The sequence below is a fragment of the Pelmatolapia mariae genome, linkage group LG9 (genome assembly GCF_036321145.2).
Source record: "Pelmatolapia mariae isolate MD_Pm_ZW linkage group LG9, Pm_UMD_F_2, whole genome shotgun sequence".
Classification (NCBI taxonomy): Eukaryota; Metazoa; Chordata; class Actinopteri; order Cichliformes; family Cichlidae; genus Pelmatolapia; species Pelmatolapia mariae.
In genome coordinates this window covers 22,907,179-22,933,910 of record NC_086235.1, presented here as the reverse complement: position 1 = coordinate 22,933,910, position 26,732 = coordinate 22,907,179, and the positions used below count along the sequence as shown (strand labels likewise).

At 38.5% G+C, this 26,732-nt stretch overlaps 1 protein-coding gene across 3 annotated transcripts in view; it reads left to right on the top strand.

Annotated features, from left to right (window-relative positions):
* cntnap2a (contactin associated protein 2a) overlaps positions 1 to 26,732 on the top strand; it is a 384,317-nt gene that overhangs the window by 206,168 nt on the left and 151,417 nt on the right. For all 3 annotated transcript variants that reach the window (XM_065471641.1, XM_063483821.2, XM_063483822.1), the window contains 3 exons: positions 4,823 to 4,966; positions 6,333 to 6,594; positions 26,404 to 26,553. In XM_065471641.1, the coding sequence (XP_065327713.1) occupies positions 4,823 to 4,966; positions 6,333 to 6,594; positions 26,404 to 26,553 (556 nt within the window). The remainder of the gene's footprint in view (positions 1 to 4,822; positions 4,967 to 6,332; positions 6,595 to 26,403; positions 26,554 to 26,732) is intronic.

Here is a 26,732-nt window from a genome sequence, read left to right as displayed (position 1 = left end):
TTGTTAACTGTAACCGTGCAACATCTGTTAGAGATCCTGCTCATCCAGCAAATAGTCACTGCACTGTGTAGGACCAAACTGTGCACTTGGTTTGGCTAATTATTTACAGAAACAATTTTAAAGTTAAGTATTTAATTAAAAAGGTTTAGCTCTATTCATTAATTACGATCAAACTTTATGTGCTACAAAGTCAGAAGGTGTGCAAATGCAGTTCTTATGCCGTCCTGGAAATATCCAGGATACATCACATTGTACTGTACAATGTTGCGGACTTTGCCAAAATCCCCCAAAAGGTTAAGTCAAAATCTATCAGACACAATAATTGTCCAGTTTGAGTGCTGCCATCAGTGCAGTCTTACATTTGAGGGAAGAGTCTCATATGTAACTTATGTTAATGTTTGCAGATAGACTATGAATGCCAAGCTGAATCTCTACTTGTAAAATAATGTCTTATCTTTATTTTCCCATTCACATCTAATACACCCAACTGACTTGAATTGACTGCATGAAGTACCTTGCAGTGTTTCATTCATTAACAGTTATGCCAGTGTGTATTTGGATTTTGGAGCTTAATGATTCTAGTTTAGGTGACATTTTGCAGAGAATGTGAGCAATTGTAAGCATAAGGTTGCATTTGTCTGTGTTTGTTTCCTTTCTTCACTTGCTGCCTTATGTCCTTGTGCTGTTTACTAATTTGCAACTGCATTTAAACTGCTCATCACAAGTGATCAGTACAGTAAAATAAAGCCACACAGGAAATTAGATATTGGTTTTACACTCAGCTATCATGCTACTCGATAAAATCGACATAATGAACATCAGCTAATGAAATGCAACTCGCTCTGCTAATAATACCTAAAACAGGAAATTGATTATGGGATACATACAAGTAAGAAATTTGTTTGTAATGTGAGAGTGTACATGCATGTGTGCAATTTTGAATACACACAAGGTTTTCAGGATGTGTATGTCTTTGTGTTTGTGTTTTTATTGATGTGGTTGTGTGTAAGTGTTTGACCTTTGCTAGGTATTGCTGATATGCCTGATCTATTCCAGTGTTAAGTAGGATGCTGAGAAATGGGGCAGGACAAACCACAGTCCAATTAAAACTGAAGCTGTTGAATTAAGGGATCTGGAGGGAAATCTATACAACAAGGGTGTACCAGGAGGCTTTGTGTGCATGTGTGTGGTGTGTCTGTGGTGAACCTTAAATAGATTCTACCAATGTTATTGCCTAAGTCTATCTACAGTTTGTGACCAGCTTTTAGTCAAGTGTACTACTGTACTCAGTACATTTAGTCTGTACACTCTATTTTGTGTGCATCTTTGTTTGTGTGTATGTGCGCGCGTATGTGTGTCCTCTGCTCCCATTTAGGGCTGTAGACTAAATATCCGGGTGCATTTGTGTCTACCCTTGGCAGTAATTACTAAGACTATTGGAGCGTCACCACAGATGCACACACAGCACAAGCAACAACACACATGCACACAAACAGACAGACAGACACATCGACTGGTAATTGCACACTGCCCTCCATCATTTTGGCTTCCTTCAGGGCTCAGAGTTGTGTGTAAAATGGAAAAAAAATGAACACATGTATAACTGTAGAACAAATATGAAACCCAGTTTACATTTTATCAGTCCTCTGTTCTTCAGTGCTTCCCATCAGGTGCCAGTTTATTAGCCCTCATCTTCACACCTGAATTCTCCTCTCAGCACATCTGTTCTCCCAAAAAGACCATGTTTCTCCTTTAATGCTTTCTCCTACCAGTCTAGTGGTTGTATTTCATGTACAATATGTATAATGTGCAGTGTTTGGGTCTTTGCTCATAAAAAGTAATGTATTACACATTGCTCATTACTTTTCTTTAAAGTAATGCAGTACATTGCTTAATTTGTTACTTTCTCTCAGTTCCACAAATCCACAAATCATCACAAATCCCTATCCTAATTAGGACAGACATACAATCTTTCTTTTAGTATTTACTTAGAAACACAAAGCCAACAACACAAAAATAAGATGAAAAAGAGCCTAAAAAGACTTCAAAGCCATGGTGATTGTACCTTAAGAACAGGTAGAAATGGAGACTGCAAGCCTGACTGCTCATTACTGCTTTGGTTATATGTTGAAGTTCAGGGTCTGGCTGCTGGGCTGGTGTCAGCATTCACTCAGCTTTATAATCACTCTGGGGTTTTAGCTAGCTTTGTGTTAGCATGCTGTCTAGCAGACGTTTACAAAGAGCCAAAGTTCTGTTAGCAGCATAATTCAATTGTTGTTGTCCTGGATACAGACTGCATCTCAGCTCATTGCATCCTTGTGTGCAATAAAAATAAAAGTAAAGTCCATATCTGCCCTCTACCATTTTCCTCCTCCCGCACAAAGACAAAATTAGCTGATTGTAGTGGAAGTGCGGAGGAAGAAAACCTTTTTTTTTCATATTAGCGAGTATTGTTTTTCTGTTTGCCTGGTACAGATAACTAAAGAACCTTCATAACACAAGTAACAACATTACTATTCTTATATTGCGCTTTCCTATTCTATAAGAGCACCCTACACCTGGTGTTTAAAAGAGGACCTGCAATATTTACACAACATAATGTCACCAAATTTTCAAAAGTCATATTAGGTAGAGAAGCTTTGAGTCTCTCAAACAATGATTGTATTTTTATTTTGCTGTCATTGTAAAAAAGTTATTTATCTATTAATGGTAACATGAATGGAAAAACTAAAATATTTTTATACTCCTGACTAGTATTTATACATGGGGCTCTTTTTTTTCCTATTCAGGCTCTCTACTAAAATAATGGCTCCTACATTCAAGTGCTTCCGCTTTAATTTGAGCTTTATAGTAGGTCAAATAATATAAGTCAATAATAATGGTGGGCATGTGGTGGGGGAAGCTGAAGGGCCAGATTAATTGGACAAATACTATACAGATGAAGTCACAGTAATTATTTTATGTCTGTGTGAATATTGAGTGAAAAATGTGTTACAGTAAACGACTGCCAAAGTCGTTTACCCACAGGCATCATTGGACATATTGTATCATCCCTTGTGATGCTCTCTCGGGCCTATACTGAAGTCACCTTTGTTTTTGTTTGTTTATTTATCTTTTTTGCCTGTGGGGTCTCTTTGCATTTTGTCTGACTTTCAGCAAGCGGACTGCTGCTTCATCAGATTGAGATCTTGGGATGTTTCCAGGATGTTCTAAATGGGGTGAGACAGGAGGGACTGAGAATAAAGCAGAGGAGCCCACAGGAAATCACAATATTTAATCAGAAATAAAATTCACACTTAAAAAATTAGGCATGATTTTAAGGCTGCATGTGCTGCCCTGTGTTCAACCACGCATTTATTATATGAAATGTGGAGCTGCACAAGTTTTAGACATAATTTTTGGTTGAATAATTGTTTTTCAAATTGGGAAAAGTATATTTAGATTGCCTGCTTAAGTGACAATTATTGTATGAGTTCACAAGTTGTATAGTCATGAGGTGTGCCATCTCATACCTCCATTCTAGAAACATCCCAGCTGATCAGTTGAATAACTAGGGGATATTCTACCTCTGTATATGAAAGTTCTTTGGTTGCGTTGGCTTTGTGTTTGTATATGATAATCAATATTATAAACCAATTTTTGATTTCAATGCACAAACCCAGCACTGAAAGTGTCTTTTGGGTCATATGCTGTTGCTTCTTTTTCCCTGCACTTTCATCTTTTCATGATTTTGTTAGAGGTTATTTTTGTTTCATCAGTCAACAGAACTTTGTCCTACAGAGGTGTTTTTCTGTTGTGGTCAGTCCTCTAAGGCTCTGGTTATGAAGCTAATGAAATTCTCCTTAGATTTCTGAAAAAAGAGAAGAAGAAAAAAAATAGTTGCATCCTGGCAAGCATTGCACTCACAATGGGAGTTTTTACACCATGCAGATGATTTTCCGATCCACTTGAGCTTGTTTGCCTTTTTCTATTACTTCCTTAAGACAAAAAATACTATGAAAGTCAACTACCTTTGATATCTTTCTGATAAACATTTACTGTTACCATTTTTTCCACTTCTGTGGTCACTTGATTATATACTGAGTCAATCTAAAGGTCAAAGCTCAACTCTTAATTAACTCTGAGCCATGTGTGAGCTCTTCTGTGCACGAACTAACACCGAAATGACAACCGACTGCCTTAGAAACTTTTAGTAACCAAGTGTCAAGCCAATTACTTTTGAGCCCTCGCAATTTAAAGGACTGTATCTAACACAAAGTTCTTGCAATATTGATGTAACCTCAAAGTGCAGCTATGGCTTGGCACTTTAACGTAGTATTCATTATTTTCCTTCAAATCAAATATGCTTAGTCACAAAGCATGACGAACAAAAATCATGTAACTGCCCAAATATAGTACTGGAATTTATACTGTCTTCTATATCTATCAGTGACTATCCTGACATTTTATGAACATCAGTTTAAAACTAAATTGAGTGATTTTTACAACCTGAAAGTGTGAATGCTTTATGCCCCACAGGTAAGACTGTTTGATATAAACAAATTACTAGCACCACCCTAATCCATAAAATGGACATAATGAACATCAGATAATGAAATGCAAAGAGTTCAGGCAATAATACCTAAAACAGGAAATTGATTGTGGAATCCATCGAGGTAAGAAATTTGTTTGCAATGGGAATGTGCGCACTTGTAAATCCATAAAAAGCAACCAGGAGGAGAAGCCTGAAAAGCTTATTAAAGAAAAATTAAAGGAATTCTTGCCATGCGTTTTTTCTCACTCTCTATCTCTTTTTACCTCTTTGCACTATGTCTCTCTGTAGTTGAGTTTTGGCGGGATGCCATACAGTGGGAAGCCAGTGGGAGGAGGAAGGAAAAACTTTAAAGGCTGCATGGAGAGCATCAACTATAATGGAGACAACATTACAGACCTGGCCCGCCGAAAGAAGCTCGACACCTCCAGCTTTGTAAGGAAAATGTGCAAAATATAAATCTAAACGTTTTGGAATAGCGCTTATAAAGGCAGCTGCCTGTTGAACATGCTCATTATTGTCACACTAACTCCATACTTGACCCGACTGTGGGGGCAGATTATTCAATGAACCAAAATGCTTGAACAGATTCATAATTAATCAGATACAACTGACCTGTCAGTGGCCCCTCCATGTGTGTCCTTGCTGTCTTTGCAAGTGTTGTTATCATGGCTGCAATTTTACCATGACTTATAGTGGAAAGACAGGATTTCACTGCATTAACTATTCAACAGTTTGTTTTCAACATATCTCGATGGCACAAGAGGCAGATTAAAGCCCTGGTTGTTTTCATGATATGCACCCTACTTTTTCAGACTGCAGCATGCACCTTGAGCACATTAACTACCCTGCATTCCTAAAAATTAGCTTCTGAAAAATCTGAGCTCTTTCTCAGGGGACGGCCAGTGTATCTGCTTTGATACCTGTTGAACTGATTGAACAAATGGTGGGACTAATCAAGTTCATTCAAACCACACCTGTAATTCTCTCTGATGACTTCACACAGCCATTTATTTCTAATCAAAACAGATCTGCTCTTAGATTTTACACACACACACACACACACACACACACACACACACACACACAATCAGGAATCATCTATAGTTGGAAAGGCAGCTCAATGCTGTGTGCTTGCTAATGACTAGATTAAGAGCACAAGGTTGGAGAAATTCAATGATAATTAGTGCCTAAATACCACAATAGTGTTTGTTTTTCTGCAGCACATAAAATTCACCCAGGTTACTGTTTAACCCTGTTTCTCAGCACAGCAGTGCATTAGTTACTACTATTGCTCACAGCAGGGAGGATCCCCTGGTCAGCTGGACTCTAGTTTATATGTTCTGCTTTTTCCTGATAGATGGGTTTTCTTCAAGTGTTCCCACTTCTCCCCATAATCCAGAGACCTACATATTAGGTTAATTGGTGAATCTAAATTATACATAGTTGCTGATGTTAAATAAAGGTAGATAAAATGTTAGATAAAGTGATTAATAAGATGAAAATAGTTAAATTTCAAAGACAGGTTTAGTTAGAAGAAAAAGATGAGTGTGTTCAAGCTTCATCAGTCTTTCAATCTCGCTTCAGTCACGAACATCTGAAAGTAATCACGCAGGAGTGAGATTCAAAGCAACAAAAGGGTGGTGAAGTACAAGATTTCCTTAAGTGTTTGAGGCATTTATTTCACAGGCAAGCCCCATTAAAGGCATTAGCTCTGTTTTTGACTTCTCTGTTTAAAAACTAATTAATCTCCCGTTGTCCGTCTTTGTTCTTTCTTTTTTCTAATTCTGTATGCTAACAGCGAAACCTGTCCTTCACCTGTGCGGAGACCCACACCTTCCCAGTCTTTTTCAACGCCACCAGTTTCCTGCAGTTGCCTGGTCGAGCCAATCATAACACGGTATCCGTGGGCTTCCAGTTTCGTACGTGGAACCCTCATGGCCTCCTCCTATTCAGCAATCTTGATGATGGCACTCTGGAGATCTCGCTTGAGGACGGCAAGGTTGAGGTTCACATCAATGTGACGAAAGCGGCCAAAAACTACCGGGTAGATTTATCATCAGGTGGGTTTGCCTACATAAAAACATATCACACAACTTATGTACAACGTTTGTTTGCTTACATTATATTTACTATTGAACCATATGAAAAACATTCATGTAGGAAACTCCTTCTAGGAAAAAGCCTTGCTACACAACGGCCGTATTGGTTATGCTTCTTGGGCAGTGTTTTTTTTTCTTTCAATGGACAGTAAATGAAAACTCTGTAGAACCAATAATCAAGCCTGATTGCATCAAAATAAGGTTTAAGGGGTTTTATTTTTTTTCTCTACAGCATACTGAAACAAAAATGTAATATGATGAGTATAGATACACCTACCAACTCACAGCTGAGGTGGCTCATGTGTTTCCCACATCGGCTGTTGTTTTGCTCTTTGGGGACAGGAGCATGTGAGCGGTGTGCTATGAAGATAAAAATTGATTCATGAAATTTAATGTGCACGCTGCATGATTAATTGAATTCTGAACAGAAGCGAATCTGACTTTTCGTTGCATATTGGGAGCATTCAAACCAGCACTAACATGAAGACAGTCCAATAGGTGTTTCATAATTCCATTTCAGTATTTGATCTCTTGTTTTTTTGACAATTGCTTTGTGTGGTTTTAAACCCAACAACACTAACAGGCGAACCGGTGATGACAGCAGTGGAACTGTTGTCTTTGTATTTTCTGCCATATAACCTACCAAAAGCACATGCTTGTATCAGTGAGATGTATGTGCAGGTAATCCTCATTAGCCAAAAAGTTCAGGCTTTTTCTTGTTCTAAGCACTCTGTTTTGAACTGCTTATTACTATTGTTCTTGGCTCTGTGTGATATCGGTTGACTTGGGACATGGGAGGTTACTAAAATGGCTTAGTTTGAGACAGGGGATGAACTAAGGGGGGGTCACATCAAGTTCCACTACAAGGTAATTAAGTGTGAGTTTGAAATGCTAATTTTCAAAGCCGCTCTTGTCGATTTCAAGAATAAAAATAATGAGCTGAAAATAAGCAAACTTGGTGCCCATTAAACTGATGCACATAAAGCTGGAATTTATTATTAAGGTAGAAACAAAATAAGGTTCAAAATAATTTTAGCCATGATGCTATCATCTGTGGCTCTTTTTATTCCATTTTTTTCATTCCTTTCCTACCACCTTTCTTGCCCCTCACCCCTTCCTCCCTTACTCTTATTTCTTCCTTCCCCTTCTTTCTGTCTCCCTCTCTATCTGTAGACACACTCATTTATTCTGTCCACTGCTGCTTTAATAGGCCATTATGCCCAGGGGTAGGGATTATTACAGAGTTACCCTCTAGGCTAATTGGGATTGAGCCTGCGATTACATCAGTATTACCAGAGTACATACACACACAAACACATACCCGCACACACAAACACATGCTCCCTCCTTTGATTCTGTTATTAGTATCTCTGAAAAAGAAAGCCAAACTGGCTTCTAGCTTCAATGACACAGTGGGAGCTCAGTAGACTTATAATGAAATGCTTAGTCCCTCTTAATGGCAAATATACTGGGGAGAGACGTGCAGATATGCACACATCGAGGAGCAAAACGAGAGTGAGAGAAAAGAGAGGCTTCTTACAGACACAACGCCATCCAGTTTTCTTTTCCCACTGGGGATAATTTGTTTATGGAGCGTTTAAGTGACAGCTTATTCAGACATATACCTATTTCCAAACAGATAAGATAAATAAAGTATTTCTCATTTTCTCTGTTAGCTTGAAGGAAAAACACACAAGCACACACATTGTTCATTTGGAGCTTTTAACCTGAGTAACCTTTTAGCCATCTAAGACTGCAAATTCACCAATGATGGTTAATCACACAAAGTGTTTTCTTCCTAAATCTCTGGTTTAGGCCAAATAACATGCCATTACATGAGTCAGAATAAGGCATGTGATTAATTCCTGTGAACAGAATTGAATCACATACTGTAAACTTTGAAATGTACAAAGCTGATTTCAACAAGTCTGTTTATGAACACAAATATCTAATCAGCCAGTCAGATGGCAGCAATTCAGTGCATTTAGGCATGTAGACATGGTCAAGTTGACCTGGTGAAGTTCAAATTGATTATCACAATAGGGAAGAAGGGTAAATTATGTGTCTTTAAATGTGGCATTGTTGTTTGTGCCAGATGGGCTGCTCTGAATATTTCAGAAACTGCTGATCCACTGGGATTTTCCAACATTACCATCTCTAGGGTTGAAAGAGACTGGTCTGAAAAAGAGAAAATATCCAGTGAGTTCTCTGGGCAAAAATGCTTTGTTGATGACAGCGATCAGAGGAGAATGGACAGATTGCTTCAACTGATAGGAAGGCAGCAGAAACTAATCACTCGTTATAACATATAAGGCATGCATAAGAGCATCTCGAACCTTGAAGCACATGGGCTACAACAACAGAAGACCAGATCAGGGACTAATACTGGAAGCTAAAAACAAAAAACTGAGTTCATGCGAGCTGGACAGTAATGCTGGCTGTTCTGATGAGTCCTGATTTCTGCTGCAACATTCGGAGGGCAAGGTCAAAATTTGGTGTGAACAACATGAAATCTTGAATCCTTTGTGCCATGTATTAAGACTTCAGGCTGCTGGTCATGTAATTGCGCAGTGGATATTTTCTTGGCACTCTTGCACTATGTCATGAAGCTCAAGTCATCTTAAACAGGTTTCATAGAGATGAAATTTAAGTCACTGTACTCAAATGACCTCCACAGTCACTAGATCTGCTCCTTTGGGATGTGGTGGAACAAGAAATTCACATCCATAGATGAGCAGCAGACAAATTCACAGCAACTACTGCATGTGATGCTATCATGTCAATATGGATAAAAATCTCTGAGAAATGTTTCCAGCACCTTGTTACCTCAGAGAATTAAGACAATTCTGAAGGCAAAAGGGGTCCAACCAGGTGCTAGCAATGTGTATATTTTAAAGTTGCAGTATATTAGAATAATTTAACATACAAATCCTTACAAATATATGGCGTTCCAAGCATTTCTTTTTTGCCCCCAGAAACGTATTCTTTAAAGCTCCATTAAGCAGTTTGTTTCATCAAATGAAATGAAATGCTGTAAAGATAGTGTTATTGAAAGCTAGAATTAGAGGAAGGTCTGTAATAAGCCAGTTAGACTGAGACTTTTTCTTCTCCCCCTCAGGAGCTATTGGATCAGACCGCAGCAAAAATGCAAACCAATGTTAGACATTTACATAATGATAAATATTATGATTCCCAATAGAAGGCCCATGCCAGTCTATTCTTGCTCTAAATGTGTCATTAATGACAGACAGTTGTTCCACATGTTCATATATATAATACTTTATCTAGGAGAATACGTTTGGGCTCACTGATGTTGTGATTGAGGCCACTTTTCTTTTGTCTTTTTTTCTTTTTTTGCCTAATGTACTTTTAAGTGCAACCTGGTAATTAAACGCATTTTTCTGAAAACTTAACTGGCAGGTGGAACACAAGAAATAGGGAGAGCAGATGAAGCAAAGAAGGCTTGAATAAAATCATCATATATCTTCATAACCTCTTTCTTGCCACTGTGGGTCTGAGGTCATTAAAGTCTCCACCCCCACACACCAAATCCACCAGACCATAGATCTTCCCCACTATGAACAACACACGCATCCACTAACAGAAGTATGCTTATTCAAGATGTGTGTGTGTGTGTGTGTGTGTGTACAGATGCTTTTTGTGTGTGTGTGTGTGTGATAGCAACATCTTGCAGTGAAAGTGTTTGTGACCACTGAAAACATGCTCTTCTGTTCTCTGACAAAACGTCTGTCATTTCATCCATTTATCTCTCAGTCAGGCAGATAAGAGTAAAACAAAAGGGCACATGAAGCTTTTGGGAGAACACTCCAGGTGAGACTGTGGGAATCCTTTGAATAATGTTTTTGTGAGCGTGTTTATATCTAATTTTCTCTAATTTTCCCATGACTTTCCCACTCACTCATTAACTCTGTTTTCGTTTCTTTTACTCTCATCACTCATTTGTTGCAACAAAATAACAGTTTTGCTAGAGTGTAGCTGAAAATGGTTGTGTTAATGACCATGCAGCAGGACCAAAGCATGTTTGGTATATCCAAACTAAAATTAAAGTTCTATTTTCTCATTTACCCACCATGAAAATTTCCAATAAGCCAAAGCCAATGAAAGAGGATCTCTTTGTACCTGTAGCTGGTAGGTGGCAGGTATTTGAGTATATGTGTTGAAGACGCTTTCCTCTGATCACCTCTTGATTAAATATTGAATTATTAGGGACCAGTATTGTTTCCATGGAAACAATACTCACTGTCTCCACTGCTCTTGCACAGACCAAGAAATCTAATTTCCTATGAGATTCCTGTGATACATAGTGAGGAAATATGTTTTATACTCCTGTTTAGCTGTCAAAGAAGAAAAAACATTAAAGTAGTGGTAATTAATCTTATTGAATTAAACATCCCACTACATCGTGAAGAAAATATGACTCTATTTATAGACTATAGCACTCTGCATTGTAGACCTCCATATTTTACTTTAGACTGAGACAAGTAACAAGAGGCATGAATGCATGTGGGAAGGCCATAAAATGTTATTTATAATAAGAATTATCAGTAGATTTGTACATTTCCAGAATAGTTAATAGCCTGCAAATCATCAGTAATGTTATCATATATGTTTAAAAAGCTACTTTCAGCTGCTCACTTATATACAAGCGGTCGCCACATCTCCTTAGGTTTGATTTGTGACTTGCACCAGGGATCTTTGTTAGACAATTGTGTACACCACTATACATTTGCCTAACAAATGTAGCTCAGGACGTAGATCACCTATTAATCACAAGGTTAATGCTTCCATCCCTGGCTCCTCCAACCTGCATGACAAAGTGGCTTTAACTAAGATACCTTGCACCACATTTACCCCGATCCATTGAAGTCTTAGCATGTAAACATTAGGTTAAAAAGTGCTTAAGCATTGAAAAAAACAAAAAAAAGCATTTCTATAAATGTGCGTGTGTGAATTGAATAATCAAGGCTTGTATTGAGTGAGTTCTTAAAGTGATTAGAAGTGCTATATAAGTACCAGTCCATTTATCCCTACACTATGGAGGTACATTTTGTGGCCGAAAACCTACCAGTTAGTGAAAATGAAAAATTCTGAATGATTATTTATGCCAGTGCCGCTCCACCTACCTGTTTAAACACTACTTAAAGCATGTATTATTAGTGCCAGAATAAACTTTTATGACAGCCTATATATAAGTACTGTTTTATTAACTTTAATTAAAGTAATTTACTAACTAATTAATTTGAAAATTTCTAGCAATAGTTATTAACATCACCCAATGTAATATCAGAGTCCAGCATTTTAAACTTTTTTTTTCCCGTTAGATATTTTTGCACATGCTTTATGCAGTGTTTTATTTCTCAGGTTTATAAATGGTTAATGTTATGCAAACAACTTTTTCATCTGCTTTCCTTTCCCCTACTCATTTTTTTTTTCATTTATTGACTCTTCTCCTCATTATTTTTGTAAATCAGCGTATTTGCTTGCATTATTTATACAACTAGGGAACTATATCTTCCCACAGAATCATTCTCTGTCAGAGGTAAGCCTCGCTGCAAAATTGGACAAAGCCAGAGGCAGCAGAAACTATTTGATTCAGCGTCCTCCAAAGTTTAAATATTTTGCCATTTTAAAATTCTGCATGTGCGTATGTACTTGCATGCATGCTTCATACCCATCAACTCGGCAAGAAGTCATAAAATCATTTCTTTTGAGATGCAGAATTGCCATCAGTCACACATGAGGTTACTTGCACAGTCCGAACAGGAAGCATAAAGCATTACAATAATGGAAAGGCCTGAGGCACACATTTGAGGGGAAAAAAAACACAGTACAGCCACCCACCGATTATAATGTTATATTGTTTCATTCCCCCAGAATGTGTGTGTGTGTGTCCGTGTCCAAATGCATTTGTATTTGTATGTATATATGTGTGCATAGCCAAAGCTTAATATGTCATAGTCTGGAGCTTTGTGTGGTTGGTATATTGCCATCTGAGAGGACGTGCAAAGCTCTTTGAATTACCTTGGAGGGCTGAATATTTAGGAGTGGAGGAGATGGGTGGTAGTGGGAGTGGGGAGGAGGGGGGTTAAAATTCATGAGTGCCAGAGGGTCCCATAAATTTATAGCAGACAAAATTCATTTATAGTGTACATACAGGATCAATATGTAATAGAAACAGGGTAAAAAAAAAAAGGAGAGGAGAGACCTTTGACCCTTAACAAACCCTTTATTGGTTCAATTTTTCATTTACAACAAGAAAATATTAAATTGAAGTTTAACATGGACCTACAACACGCACACAAATAAATAAATAAACAAAAATAAATACATGCATGCATCAATGGTATATTGCATGATTTATTTTGCATGGAATATGACATTAAGAATCCTTTTTTCACAGTTTTATTGCGCAGGACAGCACTGACTCCCCAAACATAAACATATGTTTTAATGTCTGACACTATTTTACGATACACAAATTTTATTTTAAGACCTGAAGCCACCAACTGGGCGATATTGGAAAAAAATCTCATTACATTTTTTATTTTTTAATATCAGTCGATACCAGCATTAATCAGGATAAGAATCAAATCAGTTTTTCTGACAAGCTTTAAGGTTCTATTTTACTATCAATTAAAGTTATGAGGTTACCTAAACATTTCATCTGCGCCCCGTTCTACTGTAGGAATGTTTGTTGTACTTTACTGTTTCACTCTGCAAGCAAAGGCCTGTCACATTTTGACCAGTTGACCACCATAGTGCCAGTTTCATCATCAGCATATGCAGACAAGCTCACTTTGCTTATTACTTCACTCGCAAAGGTCAACCCTGTAAGACCTTGCCTGAGCTGAATAAGAAGAGATCATTTGTAGGAACTGAATACAATTTATTGAGATATAGAACTTAATGTATTTGGCAATTAGACTCCGATTACTCATCATGGCGCAACAGAATCCCAGCAGTGATAGGATTTAGGACAGGACCTCCCTGAGTCTAGACACTGAAGGTGGTGAGCATGAAGATGGAGGGTTGGATGGTGCTCTGAGTCACTTGGGTAAGGTGGAGATGGGAAAGAGGTGGGTTGCACACCTGAAAGGGAGAATGACAGAGAGCACTGAGATTGAAACCACACAGAGTGGAGGCTGACTGGCACAAAGAAGGCGGGCAAGAAGATGACTGGACTAGAGTAACGATGACAGCATTGAGTTTGAGAGCGTGGGAAAGTGGTAGTGATGTAATGATTAGACTAACAGCTAAACACCCAGCAAAGCAGGTAGAGGAATGATTACAGATCTTCCTTATTGAACTTACAAATAAGCTTTATTTAGTTTAGGAGGAGTTCAATGGCCAGAGCATACAGCATCCCAGAAAGGAGACATGCCTTCCTGGTGCCTGGGCACGTGTGACCCTAGGGAACATGATTTTTTTTCAGTACTAGAATAAAGTGTAATTGCACATCCACTACAGCATCAACATCAGCTGGTTAAAGTCGGTCAAGAAATGTTTATAGTTTGAATAAAGATTTTTTTTTTTTTAATTTCAGGAAACTGATGCACGTTAAATGTAGCAGTAGTAGTAGTTTAGAGAGTTGCAGTACTACAACATGCAATTTAAATCTTTTCTGTTACAGACTAAAAATAAATATTAATAAAGTTATTCTTTGTTTTAAGTTGATCTATATTTCTCTCTTTGTTCTTTTTTCTTTTCTTTAATGTTAATAGGATACAATGTTATGCAGAGATGTACTTATAATTATAATTTTATAGACAAATTATACTATTTATAGTCGTGGGAGAGGGGGAGAGTGGGGGGCGAGAAATATTTTCTTCTTCCTAAGGGGGGCGTAACAGAAAATAATTGAGAAGTACTGACTTATACCAAGAGTACAAGCTTTACTAAAACCAAAGGACTTTAATTGTTTTAAAAGGATAAAGATTAACTCCATGAAATGACTTTTCCTGGTAAATAGAAAGAAAAAAATGTGTGCAGGAAATCCATCAACCGACCACAGCTGAGCTGCTGAACTGCTGCGGACATTTCATCAAAAGAGATGGTGGTCTCCAGTGAAGCAGACTGCTTCACCCACTCGAGACGAAGGCCCAATATCTTAGCCAAACAGTCCACATCACAGTTGTCAGCACTAAAGCTTGAGTACAACTCTGCAGTGAGCTTTCTCAACCCTCAAAAGTCAGATGTTAGAGACCCATCTGAGAGCTTGAGGTGCAGCATTTGATTGAACTTTTTTCTCCAACAAAAAAAAAAAAAAAAAAAAATGGGTTGGAGCTTTATTTTATAGTAGGGATGTGAGTTCCAATTAAAGACCCTTTAGCTTTTTCTTGGAAAAACCGACCTAAAGCCTTCCTCCCATTATCCATCCCAAGCACTGTTATCATTGTCTGTCCCATTAATAATTGTGTCTTCTTTAACCCTAATGTCCCATTCTACATCCGCAAGGCAATTCTTTTCAATAGCTGTTATGACTGTAGTGTATTCTTTGCAAAAGAAAAGTCTGTGTTTACATCATATCATTGAGATAACTTGACAAAAAAAGAGCTCAGTCTTGTTGATTCCAGAAATCATAGAAAGACTGATAAAAATCTTTGTTTTGGGTCAGCCATACATTAGCGTGCAAGTTCAGACAAATCTGAGAGTGTGCCAGCATTATTATACACAGGTGCTTTAATCCCATTTAGATTCAGTATCTCATTTACAAGACCTGTTTCAGACAGTATAATAAAATGACAACATTAAAAAGAAACAATAAAATAGCTATTAATGCTCTAATTAACCTATTATTGTATATTTGATCAATTACAAAGATAAATTGCATCACGCCTAACTGCCCACACACTGCCCTCAGAGACTTTTAGGTATGTATAATGTAGGATAGAGTTTCCGCCACACATCTGTGAAATTAATTTCATCAGTGGTGGTCAGAAGGGAGGCTGAAGGTAGGTGAGCTTCCTCTATATTCCTATCAGCTGTAGAATAGGTGGTAAAATTCCAGTCCCGTACGTACCACTACAACTGAGCTACTGCTATACTCCTTTCATTTGTCACTTAGGTTGTGAAATTACAGTATACAGTCAGTACCAGAGCTCTGAGCATTTATGAATGAACATTTATGAATAAAAATAATACATCCCTGACTGGTGCTTCCACTACTTGGAACCTACTCTGCTCCACTTCACACATTGAAATGTTTGTTAAATGAAGGTGCTGAGAAAATAAAACTGCTACTTGCACACTAGGATTACTGCCTTGACTAAGAAAACACTGCCCCCTTGAACTCATTCCCCATTCAGCTTCATTATCTACTGAGCTGTGTGCTTCCTGTAAAAGGACCACATCAATGTTTTTATTTCTACTAGGCTCAGTTGGCAGTTCTGGCCTTTCTCTATCCCTACTTTCATTGATGTTCAATGTTCCCACTATTAAAACCACCTCACAAAGCAGAAGGAATAGGGGGAGAAAGAGGACACTGATTCCCTTCCTAAGGAAGACCTCCTCCTGTGCGTCAGCCATTTTATTATCTTACCTTAGATTAGTTCCCCCTCATTTTTCCTTGCTTCTTTCTTTTGTCTTTCTGATATGGTCCACCGTTTCTTCATTGTGAAGCTTAACAGTTGTTGGGATAGCAGTTGTGACCTTCACCATTTTGTGCTGCATATTTTGTGGGTTTTTGTTAACTGGGGGGTGGCCACTAACCGGAAGGTTGGTGGTTCAATCCCAGTCTGCTCCAGTGTGCATGCCAAATATGCGTATGCAGTCTGCATGTCCATATTTGTATGCAGACTTGGGCAAGATACTAACCCCATGTTGCCCTCCGATGCATCCATCGGAGTATAAATGCGTGTAGAAACAGCTTAGAAACTTAGAAACAGCTTAGAAAAAAGTGCTTGTGTGAATGGGTGAATGTACAAGTTCTGTAAAGTGCTTTGAGTGCTTAGATTGAGTAGAAAAGCGCTATATAAGAACCAGTCCATTTACCATTACCCGCAGCCCGCTGCTCATCTGGAGCCTGCTCAACAGCACTGCTGTCCGCATCCCTCTGCTCCTCAGTTGAGTCTGAATGTGTTGCTCAGCTGTACCGCTATCCACCCCCTGGTCTTTGTGAGGGCAGGACGAGCATTTGTGGCATTTCATACTGCCTGAGCCTACATTACAACATTGTATGAGGATATTTTTTAATGAACTTTGAAAGACACTTCCTGAATCTCCCAAGGGTCATTCAGGTACGTGAACACCTGTTAGCAAATTTTGTTACCAAAGCGGATCAGCCTGTTTTCATTATGGATAAAGCAGGAAACCCAGACATAGTGATGTATGTTTAAGGCATAAATAAAGGCAAGATACCAACAACAAATCATTGAAGGTCACACCTCTCTAAACAAACAAGAAAAATCAACAGCCTTGTTCATCTGAGAGCTGTAAGTGATGTCTTCTTGGCCAGCCTGTTTTCCTACAGCCAAAAGAACCTGCTCTACAGTAAGCTGTGGGGCAGCCATCACTCTAACCCCATGTCTAATTGACAGGGAAGGAGAACCCACACTAGGGAGGTATGCCGTGGCTCAAAAGAAAACAAAGGATTAACTAAGTTTTGTTCACTCAACACAAATCAATGAAATAAACTTCTCTTACCTTTTCATCAAGGACAAAATGTAAAGAAAGAAAAAAAAACACAGTCAAGAACTCAGCAGCTTCTCACTAAGCAGCTCCTCACAATCATCAGCCACCTTCACACACTCACATACTCACGCTCCCAGCATGCAGTGCAGTAGGGAGAGGAGGTAGGTGACTTGCCCTAGTCTCCAAATGATTTATTGCTCACAACATTCCATTCCATTCAATTCAATTCAGTTTTATTTATAAAGAGCCAAATCACAACAACAGTTGCATCAAGGTGTTTTATATTGTCAGGTGAAGACCCTACCATAATACAAGGAAAACAGAGAAAACTCCAACAGTCATATGACCTATGAGCAAGCACCTTGGCGCCAGCAGAAAGGAAAAACCCCTTTTAACAGGAGAGGACTCGGGGTCACCTGATCCAACCCTAACTATATGCATTTTCAAAAAAGAAAGTTTTAAACTTAATCTTAAAAATAGAGTGGGTGCCTTTATCCCGATTTCGAATTCGATTCTGGATTTAATAGTAAGCCAAGAAGCCAATATAGGAGAAATACGCTCTCTCTTTTTAGTCCCTGTTAGTATGATCAGTTGCTGCAGGATTTTGTATCAAGTGTAGGCTTTCCAGGAAGTTTTAAGTCCATCCTGACAACAACGAATTGCAGCAGTCCAGCCTAGAAGTAATAAATGCATAAACTAGTTTTTCAGCATCACTCTAAGACAGGATGTTTCACATTTTGGAGATATTACACAAATGGAAGAAAGCAGTCCTACATATCTGTTCAATGTGCATACTAAAGGACTTAGCCTGATCAAAAATTATCCCAAGATTCCTCACAGTGTTACTGGAGGCCAGGGTAAGCATCTGGATAAATACTGCTTTTCTAAGATTTTTAGGGCCGAGTGCAATAACTTCACTTTCATCTGAATTTTGAAGCAGAAAATCTGAGGTCATCCACGTCTTTATGTCTTTAAGACATCCCTGCAGTTTTATTAATTGGTGCGTGTTTTCTGGCTTCATGGATAGATAAAGCTGGGTGTCATCTGCACAGCAGTGAAAGTGTATGCTATGCTTTCTAATGATACTGTCTAAGGAAGGCATATATAATGTAAACACAATCGGTCCTACCACGGAACCCTGTGGAACTCTATAATTAACCTTAGTGTGTGAAGAGGACTCTCCGTTTACATGAATAAATTGGAGTCTATTACATAGATATGAATCAAATTTCAAATGTACTTTTGATTTGAGGCTTTGTTTGTCGTAGGCGCTACAGTATCTAGAGTTGTAAGCAGTGAAGAAGTAAAAATATTAACAAGATAATCAGCCTCTTTGGGAATAGTGTTCAGGTAGCTGCGCTGCACTGTGTTTGCACAGAGCATGAAGAAGATAACAGTGGATGGATTATATCCTTAAACTTGGTTACAGAAAGACATCTGCTGTCATGAAATCTATTCCCCATTTCTGTGTAATCCATTATTGTAACCAGACAAAAGAGGGTAAACCTAGGAAATACTGGTAAATATTCCCTTTCTATGCCATATATCAGGGCAAGATCTAGAGTGTGATTAAAGTGGTGGGTGGGTTCTTTTGCATTCTGAAAGAAGCCAGTTGAGTCTAATAATAGATTTAAAATGTGTTGAGGCTGTCATTTTTGGTATCTACATGGATGTTTAAATCACCCACAATAATTATTTTATCTGAGCTCAGCACTGATTTTGATAAAAAGTCTGAGAATTCAAACAGAAACTCTGAGTATGGCTCAGGTAAATGATAGATAGCAACAAATGAAACTGCTTTTTGAGTTTTCCAGCTAGGGTGGACAAGGCTAAGCATCGCGCTTTAAAATGAATTAAAACTCAGTCTGGGTCTTTGGTTGATTAACAAGCTGGAGTGGGAGATTGCTGACACACCACCCCTCCTCGCCCAATGCTTCGGGGATGCTGACAATTGGTATAACTCTGGGGTGTTGGTTAATTTAAATTAACATAATCGTCATGCCATAACCAGACTTCTGTCAGGCAGAGTAAATCATTTTGTTGATCAATTATTAATTCATGTACTGACAGGGCCTTAGAAGTGACAGACCTAATGTTTAATAATCCAAATTTTACTGTTTTACTCTTTAAAGTTGTGGATACAACATTGGTCTTTCTTTGAGTTTTATTGTATTTAAATGATTTTTTGCTGGGTTTTCTGTCACAAACTAAACATTTGACACAAAGAGCAGGAAAGTGCGGGAGGGACAGGTGAAGAGGCTATGCTGCTAGTCAGTTGGCTACAAGCTGTGCTAAGCTAAGCTAGCAAATACCTAAAGAGAGGGAATGCTGTGAATATAATTAGCAAGTGAATCAACACAGATTGTGCTTTGGACAAAGTACACTCTCTGAGCTTACACTATGAAATCAGACATTATCTATAAGTTTTTAATTAAATTGGCTAATCAGATAAGCTACACAAAAACACCACTGTGTGCTGTACTGTAACAGGAAGTGATACTCTACCGCAGAGAGAGCCAACACCAAGTCTTCTTTAGATGATTAAGATTGAGGAAAAATAAACAGGCAACCATAAAATTATGTTGTCCTTATTTTTTGTTTTATTCATTTGTTTTGTTTTGTTTTTTACTTTATTATTACTCTTGTTATGTGTATAATCAGTCTCTACATGAGCTAATCACTATCTTTAAGAATTGCTCACCATTTTCCTGAGTCAGGTTATGATCCTCTAAAACATATCTCCGCTTCCTATTCGTAGTTTTACAGCTCATATAATGCAACTTAGATATTTAAGAGGCCAGTGTCCTTTTAATTTATTTACCCACTTATAAGAGCACATACAAAAAGAAAAATATGACAGTAGGCATTTGCATATAGTTTTACACACAACACATTAATTGTGTCTATTTATTAGCTAGAAAGTGCGTCACTGCTGTCTAGTTATTTTTCTCATTCAGTTTAAAAGCTAAGTTTAAAAAGAATTTATTCAATTTGGCCCTTGTGAAAAGAAAGAGCAGTACAAGACATTATCATGAACTCCTGGCATGGACATGACTTCTGAATTATTATTTTCTGATTCTTTTTTTAATCATATTTGTATTTGACAGGAATACAATATGTGCACAATTACCAAACACAAACACAAATGCAGTATGCACAATTTTAAAGCTTGGAGGCTATTGCAGTTAGTTTGCCAAAACTGGTTTTTGAAACTTTGTGATAACTATTATCCCAGCTGTGTGGTGTTGTTTGTCTATCCACTTGTCTGTGCACTGGCTTGGCACTTTCTCCTTTACAAGATTTCTTTTTGCGCTTCACTGTTGGAGCGCATGTCTCTCTCTCTCTCTGGCACAACTGCAGTCAGAGTAACTGTGTGGATAATGGAAGACTTCTCATGATCAGGCAGTTCTCTAAAAGACTCAAACTGTGCAGTGTTGGAGAGCTGTTAGTATTATCATTCATACTGTTTTTCATTCAGCTAATCTTTAACAACCATTAGCTCCAAGGTCAGGCCACAGCAGTTAAAGGACTTAACTGGTTCACTTTGACCTCAATATGTAGCATGGCATCGGTATGAGTTATCTCATGTTACCATGGTTGAAGATGTCATGTGCATTGTTTGTCACTAAGAAGGGACAATGTCAGTCTGTTCTTAAAGTGTGCAAGGTACAGTGACTCCTGTCCACAGCTGTCATCTTTAGCAGCCAACAATAACTTCTGCACAGGGTTATTAATTGGAGATTATGTATCGGAATTTCAGGAGCGGGACCATGCCTCCAAACACGCTCCTTCCGGTTGTCATCTATATAGGTTCCCCCAGTTCTGCAAGCTGTTCATTCTCGTTTACGTGCCCCACCCTTCCTCCCTGCTTGTTTTCAATTCTTTAACTTCTTCACTTCTATTTAGTGCATCCTAAACACCCTGACCAATTTCCTCTCATCTGATGGTGACATTTTGGGTCTTCTTGCAGAACTTGGCACAGCGTTGATTCATTGGACTAACTTGTATTGTGTGCAGTTGTTTGAACTGATGAGTTTAGGATCTGCTCCAAGAGATCTTCTCAACTTGTATAAATCTGGAATTCTTTTTCTTAGATTTTTGCTGAGTATTGGTCAATCTATTGAGTGTTGTCAAACAAAAAATGCATTATGTTAACGAAGAGAAACAGTTTTAGTCAATCATGATCAGTAGAAGATAATAGGTCTTGGCTTTGAAAAGTTAAAAGACAGTTTAGAATCTTCAGCACCGTTTATTAAAAGATTTAAGTTAGTGTATTTACATATTCGTGCCTGCACTTGTATGAATACATTTGAATCTGTGTGGAGAAAATGCAAAAGAAGTTCATAGCTTTGGCATTAAATATGTTTGATATACAATTAAAAAAACATAAAAGCCCAAACACATAGTCAGTATATAGTTTTACTACAGTATTAGTTCATCCAAACATACATAGACTATGGGGCCACACCATTTAATCTTCTATCCCATTGCAGCAGGTGTATCAAACACCTAGCCATGCAGTCTGCCGGTACAAACATTAGTAAAAGAATGAGTCCTTCTAAAGAATTCACTGGATTTGAGTGTAATACTGTAATAAGATCCCATGGTTGCAACATGTGGCTACTTTAAGTGATATTACTGCAAATTGGAATTTAGGAACAACAGCAATAGACCAGTGGGATCCCGCTATAGTCAGAGGGTATGTTCCAACTATAGGGGAATCACACTCCTCAGCCTCAGTGGGAAAGTATATATATTTTAAAACACTTAAAATGAATATAGAATTTCACAAAAAAATGAGGGAAATGTCAGAAACCACTAAAGAAGTTCAAGAGGCTTGAAGTGCCATCCCCATTGTTGGTATTATGGGCAGTGGTGTATTCTTGAAGCAGTGGACTCACTTTAAAGGTGCCCTGAAGATGCCTGCAGCAGTAGAGAACTGGAAAGTTCAGGCTAATCAGTTATAAGGGTCACATGATGCATTGCATACTTGTAGCCTTGCAGATTCTTGAAAAGATGTTACCTAAAAAACTAATGGGCCAGTCATTCTTGAAGAGGCCTTACAAACACAGAAAGCAAGCTTCGAGATGGAAACACATAATGGAAACACTTTGCTAAGGTGGTTATTTTTCTGGAAGTGTAAATAAAATTGTCAGGTATTTCTATATTTAGATTATTATTGTTTGGAAGTAGAGGTGCAGCTATGTATGTCTTCTGGTGTCTTATCAAAATACCTGCATTCGTCATCTATATTTTATCCTTTGTTACTGGTGAGCTGCAGTTCAGTCTTCTCTCCAGGTCTTCACTCAGAGCTGTCATCTCCTTCTCCTTCTGCTCCTGCACCGCGTCGTCACTGGTTGTCACTTTTTGAACTGAGGACTGCCAGTTCTGCAGCTTATAGTAGAAACATGAAAGCTAATAATTTATCTACAGTTCTTTCAAGATTTTCTAAAATTACCAAGTCTGTGATTTTCATACCTGAAATCAGTCTCTTAGCCTCCTCCACCATTTTCTTCTGTTCAGTCTCAGGCGCTTGAAGCTTTGCTGTAATTGCTGTCACTTTGTTTTCTGTGGCTGTCAGTCTGGTGCTCATCTTGAAACATCATAGAGGATGAGGTTTTCAGTGAAAAGCATGAGCAGTAAGCTGCACCAGGCTTTGTTTATTGGTTGAAATTTCTGAAATATTTTTGAATTGAGAGTAATTTGCAGAATAAAGTTGTTTTCTTACAGTAATGACTTTTGTTAGGTTTAATGGATCAGTATTGAAATTACTGCTATTCAAATTTAGATAATGATTGAGTTCCATTGCTTACACTGAATGCATTAAATTAACACAGGCTAATTTATAGCAGAAACAGACAAGTAAGAGCAACAATTAGCCATTCAATAGAGAATATGTGTGCAACAGTTTTGCTTATCATTTAGGTTATCTTTAGGAAAATTGCTTAAAATTCACCTTGAATATCTCACACTTCTTGTTGTAAATATCTGCGCTTTTCTTTTCGTTTCAAACTATTTAAAAGTCAGCTTTGACTTTAAAGAGACACAATAGACACCTCAGTATTTTCTGGCATTTTATCGGCTAAATTGAGGCAAATTAAAATAATAATAACAAAGACTTGAATAATAACAACAACCACTTTTTTACTGTGGGCTTGGGATTCAGTTTCGTATTCCTCAGTTCTACCCACTGCTCTACCAACATGTCTCTCGGTGCTCTCAGCTCATCCGAGGACTCGTTCCTAGTCTTGCACTTCATCTGTGGTCAGCTCAGATCTTCTTCATGAGTACACATCACAGACAGATAGAACTGCAGCACCAGAACTGCAACTCCTGGTGTTGCATAAGCCCACCACTGCAAATCTATGGACATGATGCAATGTCGAAAAGCTGTTTATACATGCTTATTCATTCTTTCATGACTTATTTACCTCTTTTTTGGGGGGGGAGGAAATGACCCCAAACTGATATTGCAGAACATTAATTAAACAGTTTCTCATGAACATTGTTTATCGTATTTATACAGATGGTGTCTTGTCTATGCAGATGGTCAGTGGTTACAAAGTACACACACCTTTAAGATGTGCATTGAATTAATTCAATTGTTGACATGAATAATGAATGTTAGATTTCCTCAGATGGAAATGAAAACTAAAATGTTGGATTTATTTTGCATGACCTTAAAAGTTGGTTCCCAACAGATACTAACAAGGTAAAGCTGCTAGAGATATGATGATAATGATGTCAAAACCTCAATCCAATCAAGTTCACTGTTTCACAGCATGAAATCATCACTTTTGTGTAGTGATTTTATTTTTCTGTTTGGATGATATTTTTGTATTTAAGTATTCAAAGATAGGATTCAATATAACATGAATTAACCCCAAGTTCAAACCAAGCAAAGTAGCTGGTCAGCTTGTCACTTTGTTATCAGACCCTGCATTTGAATGACAACAAAGAAAACCACAACTTTATCAGGTTTAATCTGACTAATTCTCCTCCTCCTTCATCTTTTTCACTCTTTTTTTATCTGTGACAGACAGCTGGTATGTGCATGATTTTTGCCAGTGTATTTGGTGCTTTTGACAGCAAAAGAAACACAGAGAGACAGAGAGAGAGAACACGGATCGCATATTTGAGCATGAGGGTTTCAGCAGGCACTTGTCTGTTTGTGCATGAGTGTGAAGGTTCAGTTACATCGCCATCACTGATAAGCTCATCATTCAAAGCTATTGCAGGTGATGTAAAACAGATGAGGGAACACAAGGTTATACAGTATCTATTTTCCATTACATTCAAGAGGTTATAGAGAGTGGGACAGGATGGAGGAGAGAGCTTGGTAGTGATTACATCAAACCAATATACAGGCAGAAATGTGATTGTCACTGAAGGAGGTTATCAAGGTCGCTTTCTGCCAGAAGTAACTTTTTTGTGGTTATCACTCGGACAAAGTAGACACTGTCCTCTAGATTTTGTGTTATTACTTTTGGGATCATGGCCTCTTGACAAAAGAGCGTTGTTAACAATATCATTTTTTATTATTATATTTTTCTCCCTGCTAGAGCTAGTTTTTAAAAAAAGATTTTACGCTTTTAAGGGGTACCATGTTGCGTGTATGCGAGTGTGTATTTTTGCATGCCCAACCACGTTGCCCTGAGCGTGGCTGCTGTGGGCACAACTCTCAGCAAGTGACCATCTTGGCCCTTAATTTCTTTGGTCACAGCCGCGATCGCACACAGGCATACAAGCACAGGCACACATGGACACCCTGCTGATGAAGATTAATTAGTGCAGACTCCCTGCTGATATGAAAGCTAGGGTCTTCAAGTGCATTCTGGGAAGAAGTAAACAATGTGAGAGTGCATCTTGCAGACAGCGGTGACTCACACAGAGGCCGCCACACAAAAATGCAAACGCACCGACATAAGCTTGCCCACCGTCTATGCGAAAGTGTGTGTATTGACGTGCATGCAGATCCATGAGTAGGTGCGCTCTGCCAAGACTGATTTACACATGACCGTACCTTGAACTTCGCTACAGTGTCCTCAACAGCTATCGATGTATTACAATCAGTGAGGCAGTGTGCTAAGCCCAATTGAAAAAGAAAGACACTGCAGCAGATGGCCGCAAACTTAGAGAAGTAGAGAAGAAAAGAGAAGAGAGAAAGAAAAAGAGAGGAAATTTTAAATGCAGAAACAGAGGAAGGGAAATAAAGACGGAGAGATAGAGGAATCTGGGATAGCGATCGAGGTGAGGAGGAAAGGATGAATAGAGATTGGTGTCAGTAAGAGGTGATGTATAGAGGAGAGGGCAATGAAAGGAAGCTGGCTTCTCTCTCAGCTCCAGTAGTAATGTCCCTTTCCAAAACATCACTCATATTTAATGGAGCACAGCTACAAGAGAAGGGAGAAGAAAGGAGGGCACGAAACTTGCATGCACCAAACACACACATATGCAGACAGAGCAACACATTAGAGCTTCGTGCACTTTCAAAAAGTACTCAAAGTTGCAGGCGCATAAAGAACGCACACACACATGCATTTGGATACTCAGCAAACAGGGTTCTGTGAGACTTAATGGAGTTGAGTCACACGGGCTTTGAGACTACAAAAGGGAGCCAGGAGAAAGAGGGAGTGAGAGAACAAAAGAGAAGGGGAGAAGAATCGAGGAGCACGGACTTGCATATGTGACTGCGCGCATAAGTGAGGGGAAGCCGAAATAGAGGCAGGAAGATGCTCCTCGATAGCACTGAACTCTGTTGGAATCACATTCAGCAGGCACACAGGAGTGCCATTGTTGTGGAGAAAAAAATATGCTGAATATAAAAGTAGAACGTAAACAGAGAGGGATAGCCACACATAACAGAATGAATCACCCACACACCTCTCACCCAGCCAATTGTCTTATTGACAAATCCCAGTCAGGGCCTTACATATTCTTCTATATTCTCCTATTAAAAAAAATAACTTGGACCTATGGGGGTAAAAAGTACCAGTATTGAGTTTTGTGTGGTGGGCCTTTTTTTTTTTATTATTTTTTTATTTTTATTTTTCTCAGCAAGTTTTATTATTACATCCAGGGATTTACACAAATGCTTTTGCCTTATTGCTTTTTTTCCAGGCTCGGGCCTCAATGATGGCCAGTGGCATGCAATACGTTTGGTTGCCAAGGAGAACTTTGCCATGTTGACGATAGACGGCGAGGAGGTGTCTGCTGTGCGCTCCGTCTCACCTCTCAGCATCACCACGGGAGGAACCTATCACCTCGGAGGTAAGGGTCAACCCAGCACCAACACCACATTTCTAATGAGAACTAGACACCCTTTACTACCAGCATCATTCATTTCCATCACATTTCTCTACAGTGTGGGTGTGTGTACTCCTTTAGATGCCCCCTATGTTTGAGGAGGTGTGCTGCATGTTTATTTTTCATGTTTTACAGCTAGGATT